A 22,702-nucleotide genomic window follows, 5' to 3' on the forward strand; every position below is an offset into this window, starting at 1 on the left:
ATAAAAATTGCACTAATTAAAAAATACAGGAAAAAAGCGTGAGAATTTATTTATTTTCTTAATCATTTTAATGAATTAAAATCAATATATGTATAACAGTTGCTTTGAATTGCTTAAAAGTATTAATTAAATTTATTTCATATTGCATTGGCGAATAAGATTTTGCCTAAATTATACGCTCGCTGGAAAAAATGTCATTAAAATGGTATATTACTTGGAATTATATTTTTTTCGAATTGAAGGAAAATTATTTTCCATTATTTTCTAAAATGCTCGACGCTCCATTTATAATACTAAATTGTTGTCTAGTAATTTCTATGCAATTTAAATATATGTACACTTGAGAACACTTTTTACTATGAAAAATTAACTCTACTATACTGTAAGATGATACAATGTATAGAATTAAAATTCCAAGAAGGTAATATACATTAATATGCAGACTGGACTTTTTTCAGCTGCTGCTGGATCGTGTTAAAAAAATTCCAGGCAAAGGGTTAATGAAAGAAATTCGACGTTAATCTGGTTATCGATTTTTATCGATGATCGGAAATATTCGGCAATAAAAGTGTGACTGCCGCACCGAAATACTTCACTTCTGTCTCACATTTTTTTACGGTTAAATTTTTAGTTTTAATTTTTCTTGCTGTCCGAGAGTCGTTTCACGCTTAGCCAGTTATTCCGCTCGTTTTATAATCGGATTACAATAATAATTCAGTTGCACGTGTGATTCGGTAACAGTGGAATTGAAAAGAAGCTGGAGCGGAAGTAATTGTACACGGATAACCTGTAATGTACGAGATAGCGCATACCTGCGAAACGAATTGCAACGATTGGAGAAGATACTAAGGTGCCGATTATAGTTTCACTTTATTTTACTAAAAAAAAATAGAACACTTTGTAGCACACATTTTCGTTCCTTTCATTCAAAAATTTCGTTCCTATTTCGTAATTTATTGCATACACTTCGGTATGTACTGTGAGAGAGAGAAACTATATCGACAATAAATGAACAAATATTTTAATGAAAATATAGTTTTTACTTTTCCATCGAGTCTTCTGAATCAAATATATACTAAATAAACGTAATTCTGATTCAAATAAATAACGTTAATAACATTATAGCACCGGAAATAGTGTTAAAATATGACATTGAAAAAGGTATTAATACATTCCAATTCCACAAATAACGTTCTGTAATATTGTAAAAGGCAGAAGACACAGATGAAAATATATTTCTCCGTTCAATAATTTTAACAACACGAAAATAGCATGGTTATATTCATAAATTCATGCAGTATTTTTACAGTTTCGTATCTCGCTGCTCATTTTTATTATAAACGAAGAAAATCCACGGTTCAGTTAGAACCAATAGAATGAAGGTTAGTAATAACAACATCCGATTTCAAATGCCTGCGAAAAGTGCAGAAATTAACCCTTTGCATTCGGAACAGATTTTGCAAACATGATTTCGTTGTACAGAATTGAATTGAAAGAAAAATCATTATACTGTGCTCGAACTGACAAATATAATATTTTATGTTTTATATTTGTGCATTTCACGTGATTACATTATAGCACGAAGAAGAATAATAATTAAAAAGTGATGCCGCTTTCACATGAATATATTGTGTCGCTGTATCGGCGACATCCGAGTGTACACGAGTTGACAAAGGAACTCGCACGTAGCCGCACTTATACAGGGTGTCCCAGGTTTTAATGTTCAAACTTTGTTAGTGTATTCTATGGCACAAAGTAAGAAAAAAATGTTATGTAAACATAGGTCATAGAGAGCTTTATTAAGAAGTTATAACAAAAATTCAGAATAGGAATAGTAATCAACTTGCTGTTACTGCGAGCATTGGCTTGAATAGATCAGCACATGCCGTGTGTGTTTATGTAAGCTGTGTTTATTAATACATTTCGAAATGTATTAATAATCGTTGTTGACAATGCATGATTGACATCGGTCGAAGATTTTTTTTAATTTTTTATTTCCTTTTTAGTTGAATACTATTCCTATTCTGAATTTTTGTTATAACTTCTTAATAAAGCTCTATATGACCTATGTTTACATAACATTTTTTTCTTACTTCGTGCCATAGAATATACTGACAAAGTTTGAACATTAAAACCTGGGACACCATGTATATTCAAATTGAATAAGATTCAGTTGCTCTGAAAGGATGGCAAAATGACCAAAAAAAAGTGAAAATGCCTTCTGAACGGATCCGTAAAGAAGATCGTGTAATTCTCACTTTTCTTCCAAGTAGCATGCGAAAAATCTATTGAACGTTGCATTGCGTTGTCGAACTACGATGTTCCACATTACCTGGCTCTTACTTTTGCCTTCACGAAGAACGAAAATTAGGCGATGTTGGCTGTACTAATTGAGCCGTTTATTTTGAAAGTGGCATAAGTCACTTTGTTTTGAAGTCGACATATCTAAGGGTTTGCGTTTTAACATGTTTAAAAATATGGATGCTAACTTTCGAGAAGATTTACTTGTATTTGTTATCTCAGGATACTGATATTTTTCTCGGTATAAATAATAATTAATAAATCACCACTATGACTATACTAATATATAACTATATTATATAACTATATATATTATATACTATTATGTACTAATATATATAACTATATATTATATACTAATATACCACTACACTAATAATAATAATTAAAAAATCACCACTTTTCATTACGGTAAAGTGACTTATGCCACTTTCAAAATAAACGGCTCAATTACCAATAAGACACGCGGATGCCATAATGCAGCAGAAAAGGAGGACGCGATAAGGCTGCCGAAGGTACCGGGAAGAAGTGCACGAAGGGATGAGGTGAACAGAAGTGAACGAAACCAGCTACAGGAGATTGAATACTTGGGATACGCGATGCAAAGGACAGAGGATAGGACACGTGAAAGCAGAAAGGAAAAGGAAGCATGCAGGGGTCTGGATATTATTCGATGCGCTACTAGAGTAGGGAGCGTTGTTTGGGTTGGATATGCGGGGCTGGAGGAAAAGAGAGAGAGAGAGAGAGAGAGAGAGAGAGAGAGAGAGAGAGAGAGACGAAGAGAGAGGCACGCTTGCTAGTACGATTTTTGCGGTGAACAATGGATTTAGATTGGAGGACGCGTGGCTACGAGGTCTGGGTGGAAGGAAGGAGGAATAAGACGAAGATAATGGCAGGCAGTCGGGCTATTCGGTTTTAGGAGAAACTGAAAGAGAGAGGGTGCGGTCGGCTTGGTAAGAAATGCTAGCGGGGGGTAAATGAAAGTAGGAGAAACGACGAACGAGGCTGGGAGCTGGAGGCACGGTATTATACAGGGTGTTCGTTCTAACGGTCACGCCGATTTTTCAGGCATTTATACCGGCAAAAAATGTATTGAATGCAAGTTAATAGGTATAGTCATCACGCGACAAGAAGGCAGCTTTGCGTTTACGTTTCCCCTCTTGCTAGCTGCCCCACTAGCGATCGTTTTCGGCCAATAGCGGCCCATAGCTGCGGCAGTGGGGCAGCTGGTAAGAGGGGGAATGTAAACGCAAAGGTGTCTTCTTGTCGTGTGAGGACTATACTTTGAGGACGACAAAGTGCGATGATACAAATTTCGAGAAACATTTTTATTCGATAGAAAGCACAGGTTAGCTATATAACTGACGAAGAAACGAGTTCAACGATCTACTACGCAATGATCTTAACATAATGACTTGTTGCTTCTATTAACGCGTAGGAAAATTATTTTCTCAATCGCTGCGAATTTCTAAGCTAATATAATAATATATACATAAGCTTATATTCTAAGCTAATACATATATAGTTCGTTAAATTCGTTTCTACGTCAATTATAAAGCTATAAAGTCAAAAATATATAGTGCTATTTAAAAAAAACAAGGTTTTCATCGAATAAAATCATTTGTCGAAATATTTATTGTTGCACTTTATTCTCATCGAAGTACTCATTAACTTTTATTGCCTCAAAGATCGTTGTGACTGTTATGATAGACACCCTGTATATAAACTTCATTGAATTTGCTTACGTATTACAAATAATGGTTCATCTCCTTACGTATCAACATACCATGCAACAAAATAAAATAAATATGATAAAATACAGTACAATAACTTATGTAACAAATTAAACAAATATTATAAAGTTATACTATTTGGAGCTTGGTATTATCGGGCGAAGCCATACGCCGTGGAGGAAGCGGAAAATGGGGAGCAGATAAGGGGAGGATCGGGGCAGTACAAACGAGAGAGAAGTAAGGATTAGGGCCGACAGGTTCAACAGGTGCTGTATGAAGATTGCAACGGCGGAGTACCTAAAGAAAATGGACGAAAGAAGCGAGAATGATAGGAGATATTAGTTTCGTGGTGAAGGACGAATAAAGAATGTATGCGAGGAGGGGAGAGTGGAAACATATGCGAGGAGGAAACATATCAACACGGGATACTCTTGCACAGCAAGAGCAGGGGAACAGAGGATTCAGGGGCTAGGCCACTCGGGATACTTAAGAACATTTAATAGATCGTGGAACTAATTATAATATTTCACTGCAAATTGAATATCTTCACCGCGTCAGTGATTTCGAGGTCACCGACCTCGTCTCCGAGCACCAAACAAGTGGAAACTTTACAATTTTCTTATCTTCAAATCTTCTTTGCGACATGCAGTCTCCTTTCATCGCGGAAAACAGAACTCTTCGTTTCGAACGGTGTGTAGAAAATGCAAGGTGGAACAAGCGTATGTGAAAATGAATGGTAAATAGGGCAGGTCAGAGTACAGTGAAAGAGAGCGAGAATAAAAGTGCTGGAGAAACAATAAATTATTAATAACTACAGGAGTATGAGTAATGAGAACGGGGGATTAAAGGAAATGTAAAGCTTTGTAAGATTGAAATTGAATTATAACATCAGAAACACGATGTGTTGGCAACTAAGTAATTGCCGATTTCAGTTATAGATGTCTCTCACTCCCATTTTTATGATATCCGTAAATGTTATATTATAAAATTATTATTATTATTATTATTATTATTATGTTATTTTTCATTATCCGTTTAAGATATTCTCAAATATTTATCTTCAATGTTAAAGTATTGGTAATGATCCTCGTTATTCGGTCATGTTTAATGGCTACAGATTTTTCGAACACGTAATTTTTCGCACACAATCCGATTTAAGGTGAAATGTGAATTCCCAAAAATTTTAGAGTATCTCATCATTTTGTCCAATGATTCTAATAATATTGTAAATAATATAATTTAATAATATATAATTATAATAAACTTGGTTACAATCAATGGACAAAATTATGAGGTACTCTAAAAATTGATCTACTCTAAAAATATTATTATAATAATATATATTATAATTATATGTTATTATATATATGTTATAACAATATTATTATTATAATACTATCATACATAATTATTGGGTTGGCAACTAAGTAATTGCCGATTTCAGTTATAGATGTCTCTCACTCCTATTTTTATGATATCCGTAAATGTTATATTATAAAATTATTATTATTATTATTATCATGTTATTTTTTATTATCCGTGAATGTTAGCAACTGGACAAATTGAATGCAGCGGTCAAGAAAAAGCGACCACAATTGGTCAATCGTAAAGGTGTCATTTTCAAGCAGGATAATGCTAGGCCGCACACGTCTTTGTCCACTCGGCAAAAATTGGTGGATATTGGTTGGGAATCGATGTTACACCCACCATATAGCTCTGATCTCGCGCCATCGGATTACCACTTATTTCGATCTCTGGACAACTCCCTTCGTGGTAAAACTTTGAATGACGATGACGCTGTAAAATCTCACTTAACTGAGTTTTTGGCCGAAAAGGATAAGACTTTCTACGAGCGTGGAATTTTCAAGTTGTCAGAGAGATGGCAAGAGGTCATCGAACAAAATGGAAAATACATTACAGATTAAACTTCAATCCAAGTAAAAAGAAATTTCAAATCGGCAATTGCTTAGTTGCCAACCCAATATTTAGAACTGCTTGTATGGATAACATTTTTAAATAGAAAGTGCAGTAATGTCTCCCTAATTGACGCTCAGATTGTGCACAAAAAATGGAGAATTTGGGAAGAGGAAATACGATTATTCGAGCCTTGCAGCTCGTTTTTATTGTTCTTGATAATTCGTAACTATGAAAACGAACTGCGAGGCTCGAATAATCGTATCTCCTCTTCCCCATTTGATACATTTTTGTGTATAAGCTGAGGGTCAATTAGAGAGACATTACTGTATCTGGGTAATTACAGTAAATTCTCTCTAATTGGGGCTCAGCTGGGAAACAAAAATGGACAACTTGGGAAGAGGAGATATGATTATTCGAGCTTTGCACCTCGTTTTTATAATTGTTTATAATCTGCGACTATAAAGACGAGCCGCGAGGCTCGAATAATCGTATCTCCTATTCCCCAATTTGTACATTTTTGTGTATAAGCTGAGTGTCAATTAGAGAGACATTACTGTATGTGGGTAATTACAGTAAATTCTCCCTAATTGGCGCTCACACGCGCTTACACACGATCATTGAACCGTCGTGAACCCGTGAAAGCGATACAAATTCAATGTAAATGATTGCTTTATGTAAAATTGTATTGAAATGTTAACAGATTGCTTAACACACGATGGAGAATCGAGGTTGTCCTTGCGGATGCGAGTCATCGTATTCGTCGGAATCAATTAATCCGCCGAACGAGCCACGTTGTAGCTGCAATTACAATCCCTTCAGCGACAATTCGAAAGAATCGGAGATTTACGATCTGCCGTTTGCCCTGAGGAAACTCGCCGTAATGAAGTGTCAGATGAAGAAATGGCGAATGGAACGACTTCAGTTCGAGAGCGAAAATAGGTCTTTGAAACAAGCCCTGCAGTCATTCGGTATCGATGTATGATATTTCGTACCGACTTTCTGCTTTCCAGTCACTTGGTTCGCGCTAAATTGATTAATTGGAATTCAGACACATACGCGACCGCGTTTTCTTCTGCCCCTTTCTGAGGCTTTCCAGCTCCGATTGAAACGTGTAACTCGCGAAGCAATTAATATTTCGATACGGGCAACGAGATGGGAACGGACTGCACTATCGGAGATACAAGCTTCGGTAGTATCGATTTATATCCAGCGATATCAATATAAGAAGAATATTCAAACTTTGCTCTAAAAACACAGAAGCTAAGTTTATTTAACCATAATAACGTTCTCAAGCTCTTCCGAGGTTTTTACTATTTTGTTTCTCGTCTACTTCTATTTATTACGAATAAAGTGCGAATGAATTTCACAATTTAAACGGCAAAGCGCGTCTTTTTTTTCTTTCTTTTAATTTTGGATTTCACGTCGCATCGATTACGAGGACATTAGCGACAGGAATGATTCCTTTTTTGGCGTTTCTGTTTGGCGTTGTACAGCTGAGTTCCCCTCGGATAGTTCTTTTGATAGATAGATATCGTCTGCACTTTGTAGTTTCCGCATTTATACAGAGTGTCCTAAAAATGTCTCGCAATCCGGAAATAGGAGGTTCCTGAGATCATTTGAAGTAACTTTTTCCTTAGCGGAAATACAATACGCGGCTTTGTTCGCGAGTTATTAGCGAAAAACACTGACCAATGAGAGGCGAGTGCGGCTCTCGCGAGGCGGCCAAGCCAATGAGCGGAACTGGTCTTCGGCTATTGGTCGGCTCGGCCGTCTTGCGCCAGCCTCTCATTGGTCAGCGTTCTTCGTTAATAACTCGTAAACAAAGTCGCGAATTGCATTTCAGCTAAGGAAAAGTTTACTTCAAATGACCTCAGGAACCTTCAATCCTTGCTAATAAAATGAAATGCGTTTCCTTTGAATGAATACTAAATACCAATTAGAAGAGTTTAAGATAACAATTTACACGCTGCCACGTGATTTTTTGCCGTATTCATATTTTTTAATGAGCATGCAAAGCACTCCTCCTTCTGTAAAGCAGGCAAATTGTTTTGTGTATAGTTTGAATGTGCTCATTGTCCCACAAAGCTTTATTAAAATCGGATTGAGATCGAGGCTTTTCTTTTTAGTAAACAACTAACTGTAGTTGCAGCGAAAAATTAAGCCCCAGATCCGTCTTGAGAAATTTCTTAACTGTTGAATTAATGAAGAGTCTGCGACAAGGGATAATAGCTATTTGATGAGGGATCTGTTTCCCTTCGCAGATTGTAAACAATCGAATCCTCTTTCCAAGGATTATTTGAAACAATCAGGAATATTCATATAAAACTCGATAAACGATCGAAACGTTGACTACATTTTTATAAAACATTCTCTAGAAACATATTTGAAATTGATCTGCTTAAATATGCATAACATTAAACCATAAATCACGCGTTTTAACACGGCTCGAATGTTAATTAGTAATTTTAGCGTTGAAACGAACGTTACACAGATATTAATCGTCTTACGTATATTTACAAAAGCGCACGCAAATACATGAATTAATACGGTTATCGGGTAAACAATGCGATTTGTTTAACAAGTAAAGGTTAGTTTCTCGGAATAAACGAATCGTAACGTGCATAACATGCAGTGAAATTAATTAAAAAAAAAGGCTGCAGGAACCAGTTTCTATTTAGGAATACCGGTTATATATTCTGATAATCGAGACTTACGGAATCATGCGGGTAATCAGGAATGTCGATAATCGATATTCCGTTATCTGATACTCGATGCTCAAATATTTCTCGTTCCTGCACGTTAACAGCGTATTTAAAATTCACGTAGCAAGTAAGCACACTGGCTAAGGTGGAAGTAACTTCAATTTTAATGCTTCTGGTTTCCATTAACGACTCTATTCTGATATGATTTGTTCGACGCAAAAGTCAATAAAGTTATTCTTATCTTAATCTGTGTCTAGATGATATTTTTATTAAGTGCTGAGGACCTGCGTGAGTTTTATTAGAAAGTAATTATATATATTATAATAATAAATATATTCATATATATTATTATTAATATATTATTATATATAATATAATATTATATAATAATATGTATGTTATAATATATATATATATATATATAATATAATATTATATGATAATATGTATATTATAATATATATATATATTAATTATATATTATTATAATTAGTGATACTGCGTTGCTAAGCTTTAAGAACATTATGAATCGCAACTGGAAATTTCACGGAGACAGTATCGCAGAATCGTGGCAGAAGAATCCGCGGAATCGGATCGATTTTTTTCCACGGAAAAGGAAATTCCCCTTTAAAACGCTTGACACACTGCTCGTTGTTTCGGGAGGGGCATCACTTTGAAATTCAGAGTGCTCCCCGCGATCAGTATCTTACGCGTGCACCATACCGAGTGTTTCTAAAGATTAGATGTTTTTGGTGTAGGTGTAAATGTGGATGAGATATTGAAGCCTGATCCGCTGCTCGTGCAGTCTCGGGAAGAAATCGAATGGCTGCAAAATGCAAACGCGGCGCTCGAAGATAAAGTGAGGGATCTGGAAGAAACCCTCGCCGAACGAGATTACGGCGACGATCCTTGTGCATCGGTACACTATATCAGAGAGAAGATGAGAGTTCTACGGGAGCGCTTTGCACTTGAAAAGAAAGAGTATTTGTCGCCGGTTCTTTATTGTGAGAATCCGAGTTCCGTTGTGTTCGTAACATGGACGATGTAATTGCCTCGATATCTCATTGTTTCGAACTTTTTCGAACGAAACAATGTCCCTGGTCCCTTGAAAAGAAAAATCGATAATTTACTGAAACCGATCAAATACTATTTTGATACAGAGACGTACAGGATTCGGTCCATCGATAGTTGGTGTTTTTTTTGTGCGTTATTTCTGAAAATGCTGAATCGTGTCTATTTTATAGGTTTTTCGTAACAATTTTTTGAATAATATGAGCACTTTCACATCTATATATTGGGTTGGCAACTAAGTAATTGCCGATTTCAGTTATAGATGTCTCTCACTCCCATTTTTATGATATCCGTAAATGTTATATCATAAAATTATTATTATTATTATGTTATTTTTTTATTATCCGTGAATGTCAGCAACTGGACAAATTGAATGCAGCGGTCAAGGAAAAGCGACCAGAATTGGTCAATCGTAAAGGTGTCATTTTCCAGCAGGACAATGCTAGGCCGCGCACGTCTTTGTCCATTCAGCAAAAATTCATGGATATTGGTTGGGAATTGATGTTACTCCCACCATATAGCCCGGATCTCGCGCCATCGGATTACCACTTATTTCGATCTCTGGACAACTCTCTTCGTGGTAAAAGTTGTCGGAGAGATGGCAAAAGGTCATCGAACAAAATGGAAAATACATTACAGCTTAAACTTCGTTCCAAGTAAAAAGAAATTTTTTATTTCATTGAACAAATCGGCAATTGCTTAGTTGCCAACTCAGTATTTAGAACTGCTTGTATGGACAACATTTTTAAATAGAAAGTGCAGTAATGTCTCCCTAATTGACGCTCAGATTGTGCACAAAAAATGGAGAATTTGGGAAGAGGAAATACGATTATTCGAGCCTTGCAGCTCGTTTTTATTGTTCTTGACAATTCGTAACTATGAAAACGAACTGCGAGGCTCGAATAATCGTATCTCCTATTCCCCAAGTTGTACATTTTTTTGTATAAGCTGAGGGTCAATTAGGGAGACATTACTGTATCTGGCTGCCAACCCAATATTTCGATTATTGGGGCCACAACGTCCGTCAACAATTAAGATTCACATTCGTGATTCACACAATTATTCATTTCGTCTCACTTAAAAAATAAACTTATTCCACATAGATCTATGTATCCTTTCGCGATAGAATAAAATTTGTTGACGTAGTCATTGATGATTCAGCGAAGTTTAATTAGAAACCGAATCTTACGCATGAGTTCTTATACAGATTTTTCTACGTAAATTAGATCATGTCAAATGTAAATTTTTTTAGAAATGAAATCAAAGACCTGTCCAATCCTGCCGTAGCTTTATTTCAATTATCAGATCGAGGCAATTAACCATTTTCGCAACGCAGCCGCGCCAGTCTTGCTGCAGGTTGCCCAACGAGAAACAAAAATCTCGTTTCCGCCTACAGATTAAGGGACACGATATCGCACTTGAAATTAAAACTCGCGCAGACCGAGGAGGACGTGAGCTGTCCTGCGATATATCGCCTGAGGGCGAAGCTCCGTGAACTGATGAAAGGAGGTCAAACAGCGGACCAGCAAGTCTCGAAAGTCGTGGAAAGATCGATCGAAACGCTGGTGGATCTCTCGAAGAGCTGCGACGACCTGCGTCTGGAAAATGAACAGCTCGTGGCACAGCTGGACGAATTACGTCGTCAATTGGCGGAGCTTGAGAAAAAGCGACCGAAAGAAGAGATACCGATGGAGATGCTGAGAACGGCCGAAACAACGACGGTTCCTGAATATATAGACGTTTCGGAGCTATTACAGAAGCTACGGGACTGCGAGCTCGCTGTTTCCGAATTGAAACAGCAACTTGACGAGAAAGACAAGATTATCGAGGGACTGAAGAAAGAACTCGAAGGCAGGCTGGATGAGCAGGCTCTGTTGGCTGAGATTGCGGCTATGAAAATAGAACTCGAGAAAAGAGATGACAAGGTATTGTAACGTTTTAAAGTCAACATTATTATGATATATTATGTGTAATAGATAATATTTATGTAAGAGGAACTTGGGAAACTTGTAGTTACTGAATAATGATCATGGTGAACAAACACAACGAAGGTAAAAGACAAAAAGTCGTTTATTACAGCTTAATTACAGATTTAGACAAACGACTGTTATGGGGAAAAAATGTAATCTATATATGTATAAAAAAAAATATATATATATTTATTATATATAATAATAATAATAATAATAATAATATATAATAATAATATATTATTATTATTATTAATATATATATTATATTATTATATATATATATATATAATATTTTATATAATATAATAATATAATATAAAATAAATATTATATAAAATAAAACCTAACTATATAAACCTAATCCTATTACAGATCCTAATTCCATTAAATTCTGTAATAGGATTAGGTTCTTTCCCTGTAACAATCGTTTCTCTAAATCTGTCCGATTTGCAATAAAGAACAGACTTTTCGTGTTTCACTTTTGTTGCGTTTTGTTCACTATGATCATTATTCAATGACTACAAAGTTTTCACAGTTTCTTTTACGCGTTAAGAAATTACGCGAACTATATACGTTGTCAAAAAGCATTTGAATCGTGCGACAATGATCCTGGGCTCATTTAATATATATTAATGTAACATATACATTTAATATATAGTACCTAACGTACCTATCGAATGTTCAAACACGATTTTTTCTCGAAAATGAAGCCCTATATGAAAAAATTTGACGCCATATTTACGGCTCAGTTTTGTGTCAGAAATCACTTCACTGGTGGTTATAACACGATTTCCCCGAACATGCTGCATAAAGTCAACAACAAATTAGTTAAAGGCATAATCACCGTCATAGTAAATAGCCTGAAAACATCTTTTCAAGTTCATTCGTAAAGAAATTTGTTGGGCACTATAACAAGTAGATGCGGTCGAATTAACCTTTTAGGTACTGTACAGAGTCTGATACTGTATATTCTGTCTGTATATACAGGGTGTCCCAAAAATGTCTCGCAATCCGAAAGTGGCGGGTTCCTCGGGCCATTTGAAGCAACTTTTTCCTTTACAAAAATGTTCTCCGAGGCACCGTTAACGAGTTATTAACGAAAAACAGTGACCAATGAGAGGCGAGCTCGGCTGGCGCGAGGCGATAGAGCCAATGAGCGGAACTGGGCTTCGCGCGCTGGTTGGCTGGGCCGCCTCGCGTCAGCCGTACTCGATTCTTATTGGTCACTGTTTTTCGTTAATAACTCGTTAACGGTGCCTCGGAGAACATTTTTGTAAAGGAAGAAGTTGCTTCAAATCATCCGAGGAACCCGCCATTTCCGGATTGCGAGACATTTTTGGGACACCCTGTTGACTGTTGTAAATCGATGTGAAGACAAAAGAAGTGTGAAACAATGCATATGAAGACGATTGTTCGATTCAAACGATGAGCGAGTGAGCTACTAGAGCAAGCCACTATAGTGGCGCGTCGTCCAGAGAGATGACATCCGCGAAAGCCACTATAGTGGCGTGTCGTTCTGAAAGATGACATCCGCGGAAGCCACTATAGTGGCGCGTCCTGCCTAAAAGGTTAAGTAATGCTACTAATGAATTCCAGGTGAGAGATCTCCTAAACGAAATGAGACAATCGGAGATAGACCTGTTGGGCCTGGGCAACCTACGATCGGAGCTGGACACTTTGAAGCCTCGTATATCCGAACTCGAAGACGAGCGGGACTCGCTGACAGACGAGGTGGCGAAATTGAGAAAACTATTAGAGGAAAGGAACGACCAAATAATCGAGATCCTGGAATACAAGAACAAGCTGGAGCAGGAGATGGCAGAAAAGGAACAAGAGGCCGAGCGGATTATCGACGGCTTGAAAAAGGAGATCGACGACCTGATGTCGCAGATAGCGAATCTGCGGGGCGAGGTCGACGAGCGTAACAAGCGAGTCGCGGAGCTGGAGAAGTGTTGCGCGGAAAGAGACGAGCTTTCGAAGAAATTACAGCTCGCGGAGGACGAGCTGGGAACACTGCGAAACGAACTCGCGTCCGCGAAAGCTGCGATTGCGGATCTCCGGGGAGAGGTAGACGCCCTGCAGAATGACAAGGACAAACTGTTGAAACAGTTGGACGAAACGAAGGAGCGGGTTAACGCGTTGTCTGATCAATTGGCGGACGAGATGGCGGCCAACGAGGCTTTGCAGAAAGAGCTCGAAGCTGCCTGGAACGCGACGGAGGCACTGCGAGAAGAGAATTCGGATCTGAAAGGTCGGCTGGACATGGCGGAAGAGGAGAACGATAGATTAAGGGAGGAGAATAGTGACTACAAAGCGGAGCTTGATAAATCGAATGAAGCAAACCGCGAGTTGCAGAATAGCTTGGACGCGGCGCAATCGGAGAACGACGCGTTGAAGCAAGACATGTCGGCGTTGCGGAGCGACCTTGATGACGCGAGGAAAGAGGTTGACAGGCTGAGAGGCGATGGGGACGCATTGAAAGCTGCAGAGGCATACGCAAAGACGAAGATCGATGAATTTGAGTCGCGGATGGAGGATTTGAAAGCGGAGAAGGACCGTCTGGCCAGCGAGAACGCCGACGTGAAAGCCAAGAATTTGGAATTGGAACAAAAATTGGACGACGCGTTGAAAGACCTGGGAGAAATGAAGGCAGAGAATGCCGATCTGTTGGTAGAACTGGAGCGTCTGAAGGGAGAATTAGCGAGGGCCAAGAGCACGATCGATCAGCTGAAAGCGGAGATGGATTCTCTGAGGGACGGCCTGGACAAGTGCGTGGATGAAATGGAGAAACTAAAAGCCGAAAATGCCGAGCTTAAGGCGAAGAATGAGGCTCTCGGAGCGGGGCTTGATCAATGCAGGGCCGATGGGGACTCGTTGCGGGACGATTTGCAGCGGGCCGAGGCGGAATTGGACGGTGTGACCAACGAGCTGAATAAGCTGAAAGACGAGAACGGAGCGCTTAAACAAAATTTGGATCGACTGGCTGGTGAAAAGGACGCGTTGCTGGCTGAGGTGGAGCGGCTGAAGAGGGAAGCGGAGGAGCTTCGAGCGGAAATAGATAGCGGAAAGCAGAGAGAAGCCGCGTTGAACGGCGAACTCGATCGCATTAAGCAGGAGAAGGACGCGTCGGCGGCGGAATTAGACAAGCTGAGAGATGAACGTTCTGCGTTGCGGAACGAGAGGGATCGGTTTAAGAAACAATTGGACGACGCGAACGATGAGATCGAGAGGCTGAGGGACGAGTTGGAACGGTTGAGGAACGAGAACGAGAAGCTGAGAACAGATGGGGAAGCGTGCAGAGATGATTACGATAAGCTGAAAGCCGAAGTCGAGGAACTAAGGAAAGAGAAAGATTCGCTGAACGACGAGACCGAGCGACTCGAACGAGAGAAGGACGCGTTGGCAGCAGAATTAGGTAAATTGAAGGATGAACACTCTGCTTTGCAGAGGGGGAAGGATCAGCTGAAGAAACAATTGGACGATACGAACAATGAGAACGATAAGTTAAAGGACGAGTTGGCCCGGTTGAAGGAAGAGCTGGCTCGCTCGAAGGACGAGAACGAGGGGCTGAAGAAAGATGCAGACGCGTGCGAACAGGAGCGCGAGAAGTTGAAAGCCGAACTCGAGCAACTGAGGAAGGAAAGGGACGCGTTGAACGACGAATTAAACGGGCTGCGCGACGAAAATGGTAGGCTACGGAACGATCTGAATACTTTGGAAGGCGAAGCGAACGATTTAAAGGCGAAGCTTGATGCAGAAAAGAAGACCAACGAAATTATGAGAAACGACGCGATGATGCTAAACAGTAAGGTGCAAGATTTAAGCGAAGCACTCGACGAGGCCAGGGCGAAGAATGCCACGTTGACGGAGGAGAACGAAGGGCTACAATCAAAGTTGCGGAACGTGCAAGACGAATTGAACAGCGCGAGAGCAGAGTGCGCCGATTTGAGAGCGGAGATCGACTCTTTAAAGAAGGAGATTGCTAATCTGAAGGCGGAGATCGCTAAATTGAAGGAGGATCTCGAATACTGGAAATTAGAGCATTGTAAGATCAAGATGGAGTTGGACAAACTCGAAGCTGACTTGGAGAAGGCGTTGAAAGACTTGAACGAATGCAAGGTAAATGAAATCAATGGAAATGATTTGTTCTTAATTTCTGTCCATTTTTGTTTTACGCTTTAGTTCGACCTATCACGACTTGTTTGTAATTTTATACCGCAAGAAAATACGTCGAATGACTGTTTTAAATAAATACATTTAAAACATCCGTTAGAACAATTTCCATTCGAGAGCTACGTAAAGATTACAGTAAACTATTGGGTTGGCAACTAACTAATTGCCGATTTCAGTTATAGAAATTGATTGATCATAGTAGAAATTGATAAAACTCAACTTGTAGGTCAAAAAAATTATTCGATTTCCAGAAGATAAGTCAACTCCGTTTCGATCTGGATACAAGAAAAAAATCATCAACGGAAGAAACTTTAAAATTGCCGGATGGAAAATCGTTTGAAATCATTATACTGGGTTGGCAACTAAGTAATTGCCGATTTCAGTTATAGATGTTTCTCACTCCCATTTCTATGATATCCGTAAATGTTATATCATAAAATTATTATTATTATTATTATGTTATTTTTTATTATCCGTGAATGTTAGCAACTGGACAAATTGAATGCAGCGGTCAAGGAAAAGCGACCAGAATTGGTCAATCGTAAAGGTGTGATTTTCCAGCAGGACAATGCTAGGCCGCACACGTCTTTGTCCACTCGGCAAAAATTCATGGATATTGGTTGGGAATTGATGTTACACCCACCATATAGCTCTGATCTCGCGCCATCGGATCACCACTTATTTCGATCCCTGGACAACTCTCTTCGTGGTAAAACTTTGAATGACGATGACGCTATAAAATCTCACTTAACTCAGTTTTTGGCCGAAAAGGATCAGACTTTCTACGAGCGTGGAATTTTCAAGTTGTCAGAGAGACGGCAAAAGGTCATCGAACAAAATGGAAAATACATTACAGATTAAACTTCGTTCCAAGTAAAAAGAAATTTTTTATTTCATTGAACAAATCGGCAATTGCTTAGTTGCCAACCCAATATTTAGAACTGCTTGTATGGACAACATTTTTAAATAGAAAGTGCAGTAATGTCTCCCTAATTGACGCTCAGATTGTGCACAAAAAATGGAGAGTTTGGGAAGAGGAAATACGATTATTCGAGCCTTGCAGCTCGTTTTTATTGTTCTTGACCATTCGAAACTATGAAAACGAACTGCGAGGCTCGAATAATCGTATCTCCTATTCCCCAATTGGTACATTTTTTTGTATAAGCTGAGGGTCAATTAGAGAGACATTACTGTATTTGGGTAATTACAGTAAATTCTCTCTAATTGTGGTTCAGCTTGGAAACAAAAATGGACAACTTGGGAAGAGTAGATATGATTATTCGAGCTTTGCACCTCGTTTTTATAATTGTTTATAATCTGCGACTATAAAGACGAGCCGCGAGACTCGATCAGTCGTATCGTTTCGGTAGAACAAAACATCCTCTTTCGAATGATTTACAACATTACACCAGAAACATTTAATAACATGCGGAATGTTAAAATTAAAAAAAACAACGGAAACTTAGTTGCCAACCCAATAAATCGAAAGAGACTTGTGCACGCTTCAATGATTTCTTATTTTCATGTTAAAAACTGTAAAGCAGCCTGTCTCGCGCGAAGTTGAAGCGAATCATTGTGAAATAGTTTCACATTCGAGTGAATTAAACCATTTCGAAGTATGGCAAGTAGTCTGACGCGTTGAAATTACCTGGTTAATTTATCCGGAGAAACTTGTAAAAATGACTTTTCATGCGATTCGAGATAAAACATTGCGCAGGATGTTGCTTCGTAAGAATCTTCAGGATCATTAACCCTTTCGGTACGAGCGCCGGATATATCCGGCATCCATCTGACGACCAATATGGACGAGTGCCGAATACATCTGGCATCCATGTAAGCCATATTTCTGTAGGCCCTTTACAGAATGTTTACAGGAAACATTTAAAGAAAGATTTAGAAACGGATTAAGCACAGTCATTACTTAACGCTTAAGAAAATCTTCGTACAAAAGTGGACTGACCCTGCGTTATGTGCGCATTTTCGGCTCGTACCGAAAGGGTTAAAGCCTGTGCATCGGATCCAAAGCCAAAGTTTATTTTCTTCGTTCACCAGGCTGCGAAAGAGGCGTGCCAGGCAGAGTGTAATCGCCTGCGAGCCGAGAAAGCCAATTTGGAGAAGAAGATCGCGGATTTAACCGCGGAGGTTGAGCAGCTAAAGAAAGCTCTTGAAGCAGAGAAAGCGGCTACAAGCAAATGCGAGGCGGAGCTCGCGGCCTTGAGCAGCGAGCTGGACGCATTGAAGAGGGAGTTGGAAAATTTGAGGGACGAGAACCGAAGGTGCGAAGGAGAAGCGGACGATCTTCGGAAACAGATCGCGGGGCTGAACGGCGAACTGGACAGGCGCAGGGAAGAGCTCGCCGCGTTGAGGGACGCCAACGAGAAGCTGAAGGCCGACGTGGCTGCGTCGAACAACGAGAGAAACAGACTGCAGGAGGAACGTGACAAACTGAAGGCCGAGGCAGATGCTGTGAAGGAAGAGAACGCCGCGCTTCATCGGGATCGAGACAAGCTGGCGAACGAAGCTACCAGGCTGAGGGGCGAGGGTGACGGACAGCGAGGGGAGCTCGATAAGCTCAGGTCCGACTTGGCTTCGCAGAGGGCTGCCGTCGACAAGTTGCAGACCGACCTGAAGGACTGCCAGGCCGAGAACGGCAAACTGCAACAGCAGCTGAACGAATTAAAGAGCGATTTGGATAGATCGAAAGACGAGAGGAGTAAGCTGGACAAGTCACTGGCGGACGCGGAGGCTGAAGCTAACGCTTTGGAGGCCGAACTCAGGGATCTGCGGGCCGAGAAGCGAGAACTGCTCGATGAACTCGAGCGGCTGCGCGGCGAGTTGGTTCGCCTTATGAACGAGACTGATAAACATAAAGCTGCCACGAAAGAGCTGGTCGCCTTGAAGGAGGAGTTGGACGCTTTAAGAGCGGCGCTGGACAAGGCCCGCGCCGAAAACGAAGAATTGATCAGGGAAAACGAGAAACTGAGGTCTGACGCGGCGAAATTAAATCAGCAGCTGCGGGCGTTACGGGACGAGAACGAGGCGACGAAGAGGGAGAACGCGGCGATGTCGTCGGAATTAGCCGCGACAAAGGCCAAATTAAAAGATGCTGAGGACCGGCTGAACGATCTGCGCGCCGAGAACGATGCCCTGAGGGAAAGGGTCGCCGACCTCGAAGGCGTGGCGAAGGAGCTCGAAACGGCGGTGAAACAGTTGGAGGATCGCAGAACGGAGCTGGAGAGATTAAAGGCGGAATTGCAAAAATTGAAAGACGAGAACGGGAATTTGGAGAACGAGCTCCAAGACGCCCGGGACGAATCGAAGAGGCTTAAGGAAGTGAACGACAAGCTGCGAACGGATCTTGACGCTTTGAAGGGGGCTCGTGATAAGTTGAGGGAAGATTTGGAGAATCTGAAGGCGATCAATGAGAAATTAAAGGACGAATTGGGCGACTCGAAGACACTGAACGACAAGCTGAAGGACGATTTGAAAAATCAGAAGGCGATTAACGATAAGCTGTCGGATGATTTGGACAGGTCGAATGCCGCGAACGATAAGTTACGGAATGACCTCGACGCGCTCCGGGCAGCCAATGATCGTTTGAGAAATGATTATACGAAGTTGTCGGCCGAAGCTGATAAATTGAAGAGCGACAGCGAAAATTCTGCGGCGGCGTTGAAGAATGAATCGGAGAGGTTGAGAAAGGATAATGATGATTTAAACAACGAGATTGAAAGGTTGAGGGAACAATTGAGCGACTGCCAGGATGTAGTTGCAAGGTTGAAAGGAGAATTGAAGGAGTGCCAGGATGAAAATGATAGGATGCGCAAAGAATTACGGATCTCGAAGAACGCAAACAGGAAACTAAGAGCGTCCTCAGGTTTGAATATTAGAATTATAAACCTCCAATTGATTATTATCGAATATTTATTTTATATAAATATATATATATATATATATTATATTATTATATTATATATATATAATAATTATTCAAATAATTATTCGTTATTATGTTACTCTCATTGAAATATTCTTTACTGGATTTATTCTGATTACTTATATATTTTTTAAAGCAATCTTTAATATCGTTTTTACTTATTAAAATATTATTACCCTACCTACGTTCTCATAATATTATAACGAATATAGAGCAAGACACGGCGACCTTGAAAAGCCTTGCAGACGATTGCGGCGATTTCATTAGGGCGAACGATTTGTTAACGAGAAAGCTTGACAAGCAAAACGAAGGTGAACGCTTTTTATTAAACAACTTTATACATATATCTTAATCTCTTAATTCGTACGTTTCGAATATTTTCATTTATTCGATACAGGCGTGCAACGTGTTCGTGATTACATAACATTTTTGGAAGGTAAGGTTGAAGGTGAACCCAAGATGGCAGACGAGATGGACGACGACCTATATATTGATCCGGAAATGAAAAAGGAGATAGCAGACTTATTGAAAAAGTCGAAGGATTTGTCCGACAATATTTATAACACTGAACAAGAGATTCAGAATATTGCAGGCATTCTGAAGCAACTTCAGGTATGTTCGATATACGTATAATTATGATCTAAATATACAAAAAAATATGTGATACACAATGAATAATTAATTTTGTTTTATTCACGTACGACTATAGACATAAACATTTGTATGATTAAAATTATCAGACTAGGTAGAAAAATAATATTTCGATTTAAATCTTTGATTATTGACAAATTAATTTATATTGAAATAACATTGAACATTCGATATTTGTCAGGATGCGGAGAAACCAACAGGAGCGTTCGATCCCGATTCCTGGCTTAACGTAAGTAATACAAGTAATCTTACCTTATACCTTACATTAAGCGATGCTTAACTTTAGTACGGCAATTTACGATACGGTGTTCCATCTAGTAAAAAAAGACACAAATAGATCATTGAGCTTGTACAGGATTTAAGTTAATACCGCAATTTTTGTCGTACATATTCTTATGTAATGTGTGAACAGCAATATATCCTGTTCAGCTTAATAACGTAGTTGAATAAATGATTGAACTTTGATACTCTAATAACTCATTCCATATTCCGTATAAACCAACAAAGTCTTTCAGGTTCAAAGTCTTAAACCTTAATCTCATCTCCGAACGTATATTAAAATTTAATGATTCAGTAACTAACGATTTTTCTCATCTTCTTAGGATTATTAGGAATTAAAAATTACTCGTGTTCCACGTTGCATATTTCGTCCAACAACATTTCTTTATCTTATAATAGAAATAACTATACATCATTTCTTATTACAATAACATGTTTTATATAATAGTATTCATTGCAGTTGCTTTTCAAAGTCAATTATTTACGCATACTGAAGTGATCTTTAAAATCTTGTAGAATCTTGGATCCCCAAAGCAACTTAGTTTCCTTTATTAAGTAATAAATAATAAATAAATAAATCTATGACGTAGATAACAATGTTTTATATAATGGTATTCATTGCAGTTGCTGTTCTAAGTCAATTATTTACGCATACTAAAGTGATTTTTAAAATTTTGTAAAATCTTCGATCCCCAAAGCAACTTAGTTTCCTTTATTAAGTAATAAATAATAAATAAATAAATCTATGATGTAGATAACAATGTTTTATATAATAGTATTCACTGCAGTTGCTCTTCTAAGTCAATTATTTACGCATACTAAAGTGATTTTTAAAATTTTGTAAAATTTTGGATCCCCAAAGCAACTTAGTTTCCTTTATTAAGTAATAAATAATAAATAAATAAATCTATTATGTCTCGACAGATCAAAAATTTATTTTCACTTACCAATACAGCAAAAATGTGTATTAAATATACAGGGTGAGCCAGAATTTGTATAACATTTTCGTATCCGGAACTTCGTTTTCGAGAAAATCTTTGTAAAGAATTTAATTAATTGTCGTCTACCGCAGTTGCCTTCGTCCGAGGTAGTGTTTACAATCATTAATTGTCGCGAACTATGTGGTAAATGTTCGTAAACACTATCTCGGACGGAGACACCTGCGGTAGAGAAGAATAAACGACACCTGAATCCTTTATAAAACTAAACAAACTTTAAAGTCGATTTTCTCGAAAACGGAGCCCCGGATAAAAAATATTATACCAAATTTGTTTCTTATTTCTTCACGTAAAATCACACACTGCTCGGCTGTACTACGAATTTCTGTCCACCCTGTACATTAATCTGGCCGTTCCATTTTCTGCAAATTCTACACCGTAACTGTAAAGCTTTCTCGAATTACATTTCTGACTAGTGGTTAATAATTTGTTTCAGTCGTTGACATTGACGCAACTGGCAGAGCTGCACGACAAGATCTGCCTATTGACCTCGGACATGGTGAATCAGGATAAACCGAGAGCAGTTAGCTGCGAGCCGGGAAGTCCACTAAGAGCGGATTACAATATTTTAAATCAGCGGATAGCCGCTCTGCAGAGACAGATAGCGGAGAAGCAAATGGAGACGGGATCGAAGCTGCAAGAGCTGAGGCGGGCTCTTCGGCAGGAGCAGGCTAACCTAATTCGAATCAACGACGAAATGAATTTAGAGAGAAGACGTAATTTGACCCTTCAGTCCAGAATGGATGATGCATCTTAATTCGGTTCCCTTTAATCTAATTCAATGTCGCCTCCACGACGCTACGAATGAAAAGTTCTTATAATGAATTCGTTGAGAGAGATATTACCGACAAACAACAAAGAATACACCGTCCCGTTCCTTAAGAAATTATTCATTTGTCGGTTCAGTCCCATTGTAATTAGATCGATGTAAAAAATATGTCTAAATAAGAGTCACAGTATTATCGAA

General features: G+C 39.0%; 1 protein-coding gene across 1 annotated transcript; it reads left to right on the forward strand.

The window, feature by feature from the left end:
• Positions 1 to 612: 612 nt before the first annotated feature.
• LOC117218279 (uncharacterized) lies at positions 613 to 22,702 on the forward strand. Its single transcript, XM_033466565.2, has 10 exons — positions 613 to 850; positions 6,652 to 6,919; positions 9,412 to 9,634; positions 11,121 to 11,649; positions 13,294 to 15,816; positions 17,923 to 19,747; positions 20,020 to 20,118; positions 20,205 to 20,419; positions 20,640 to 20,687; positions 22,172 to 22,702. Exons 2-10 carry the CDS (start codon positions 6,667 to 6,669, stop codon positions 22,490 to 22,492), a joined length of 6,036 nt encoding a protein of 2,011 aa, XP_033322456.2. The 5' UTR covers positions 613 to 850; positions 6,652 to 6,666; the 3' UTR covers positions 22,493 to 22,702.

This window comes from Megalopta genalis, chromosome 2, assembly GCF_051020955.1.
Source record: "Megalopta genalis isolate 19385.01 chromosome 2, iyMegGena1_principal, whole genome shotgun sequence".
NCBI classification, from domain to species: domain Eukaryota; kingdom Metazoa; phylum Arthropoda; class Insecta; order Hymenoptera; family Halictidae; genus Megalopta; species Megalopta genalis.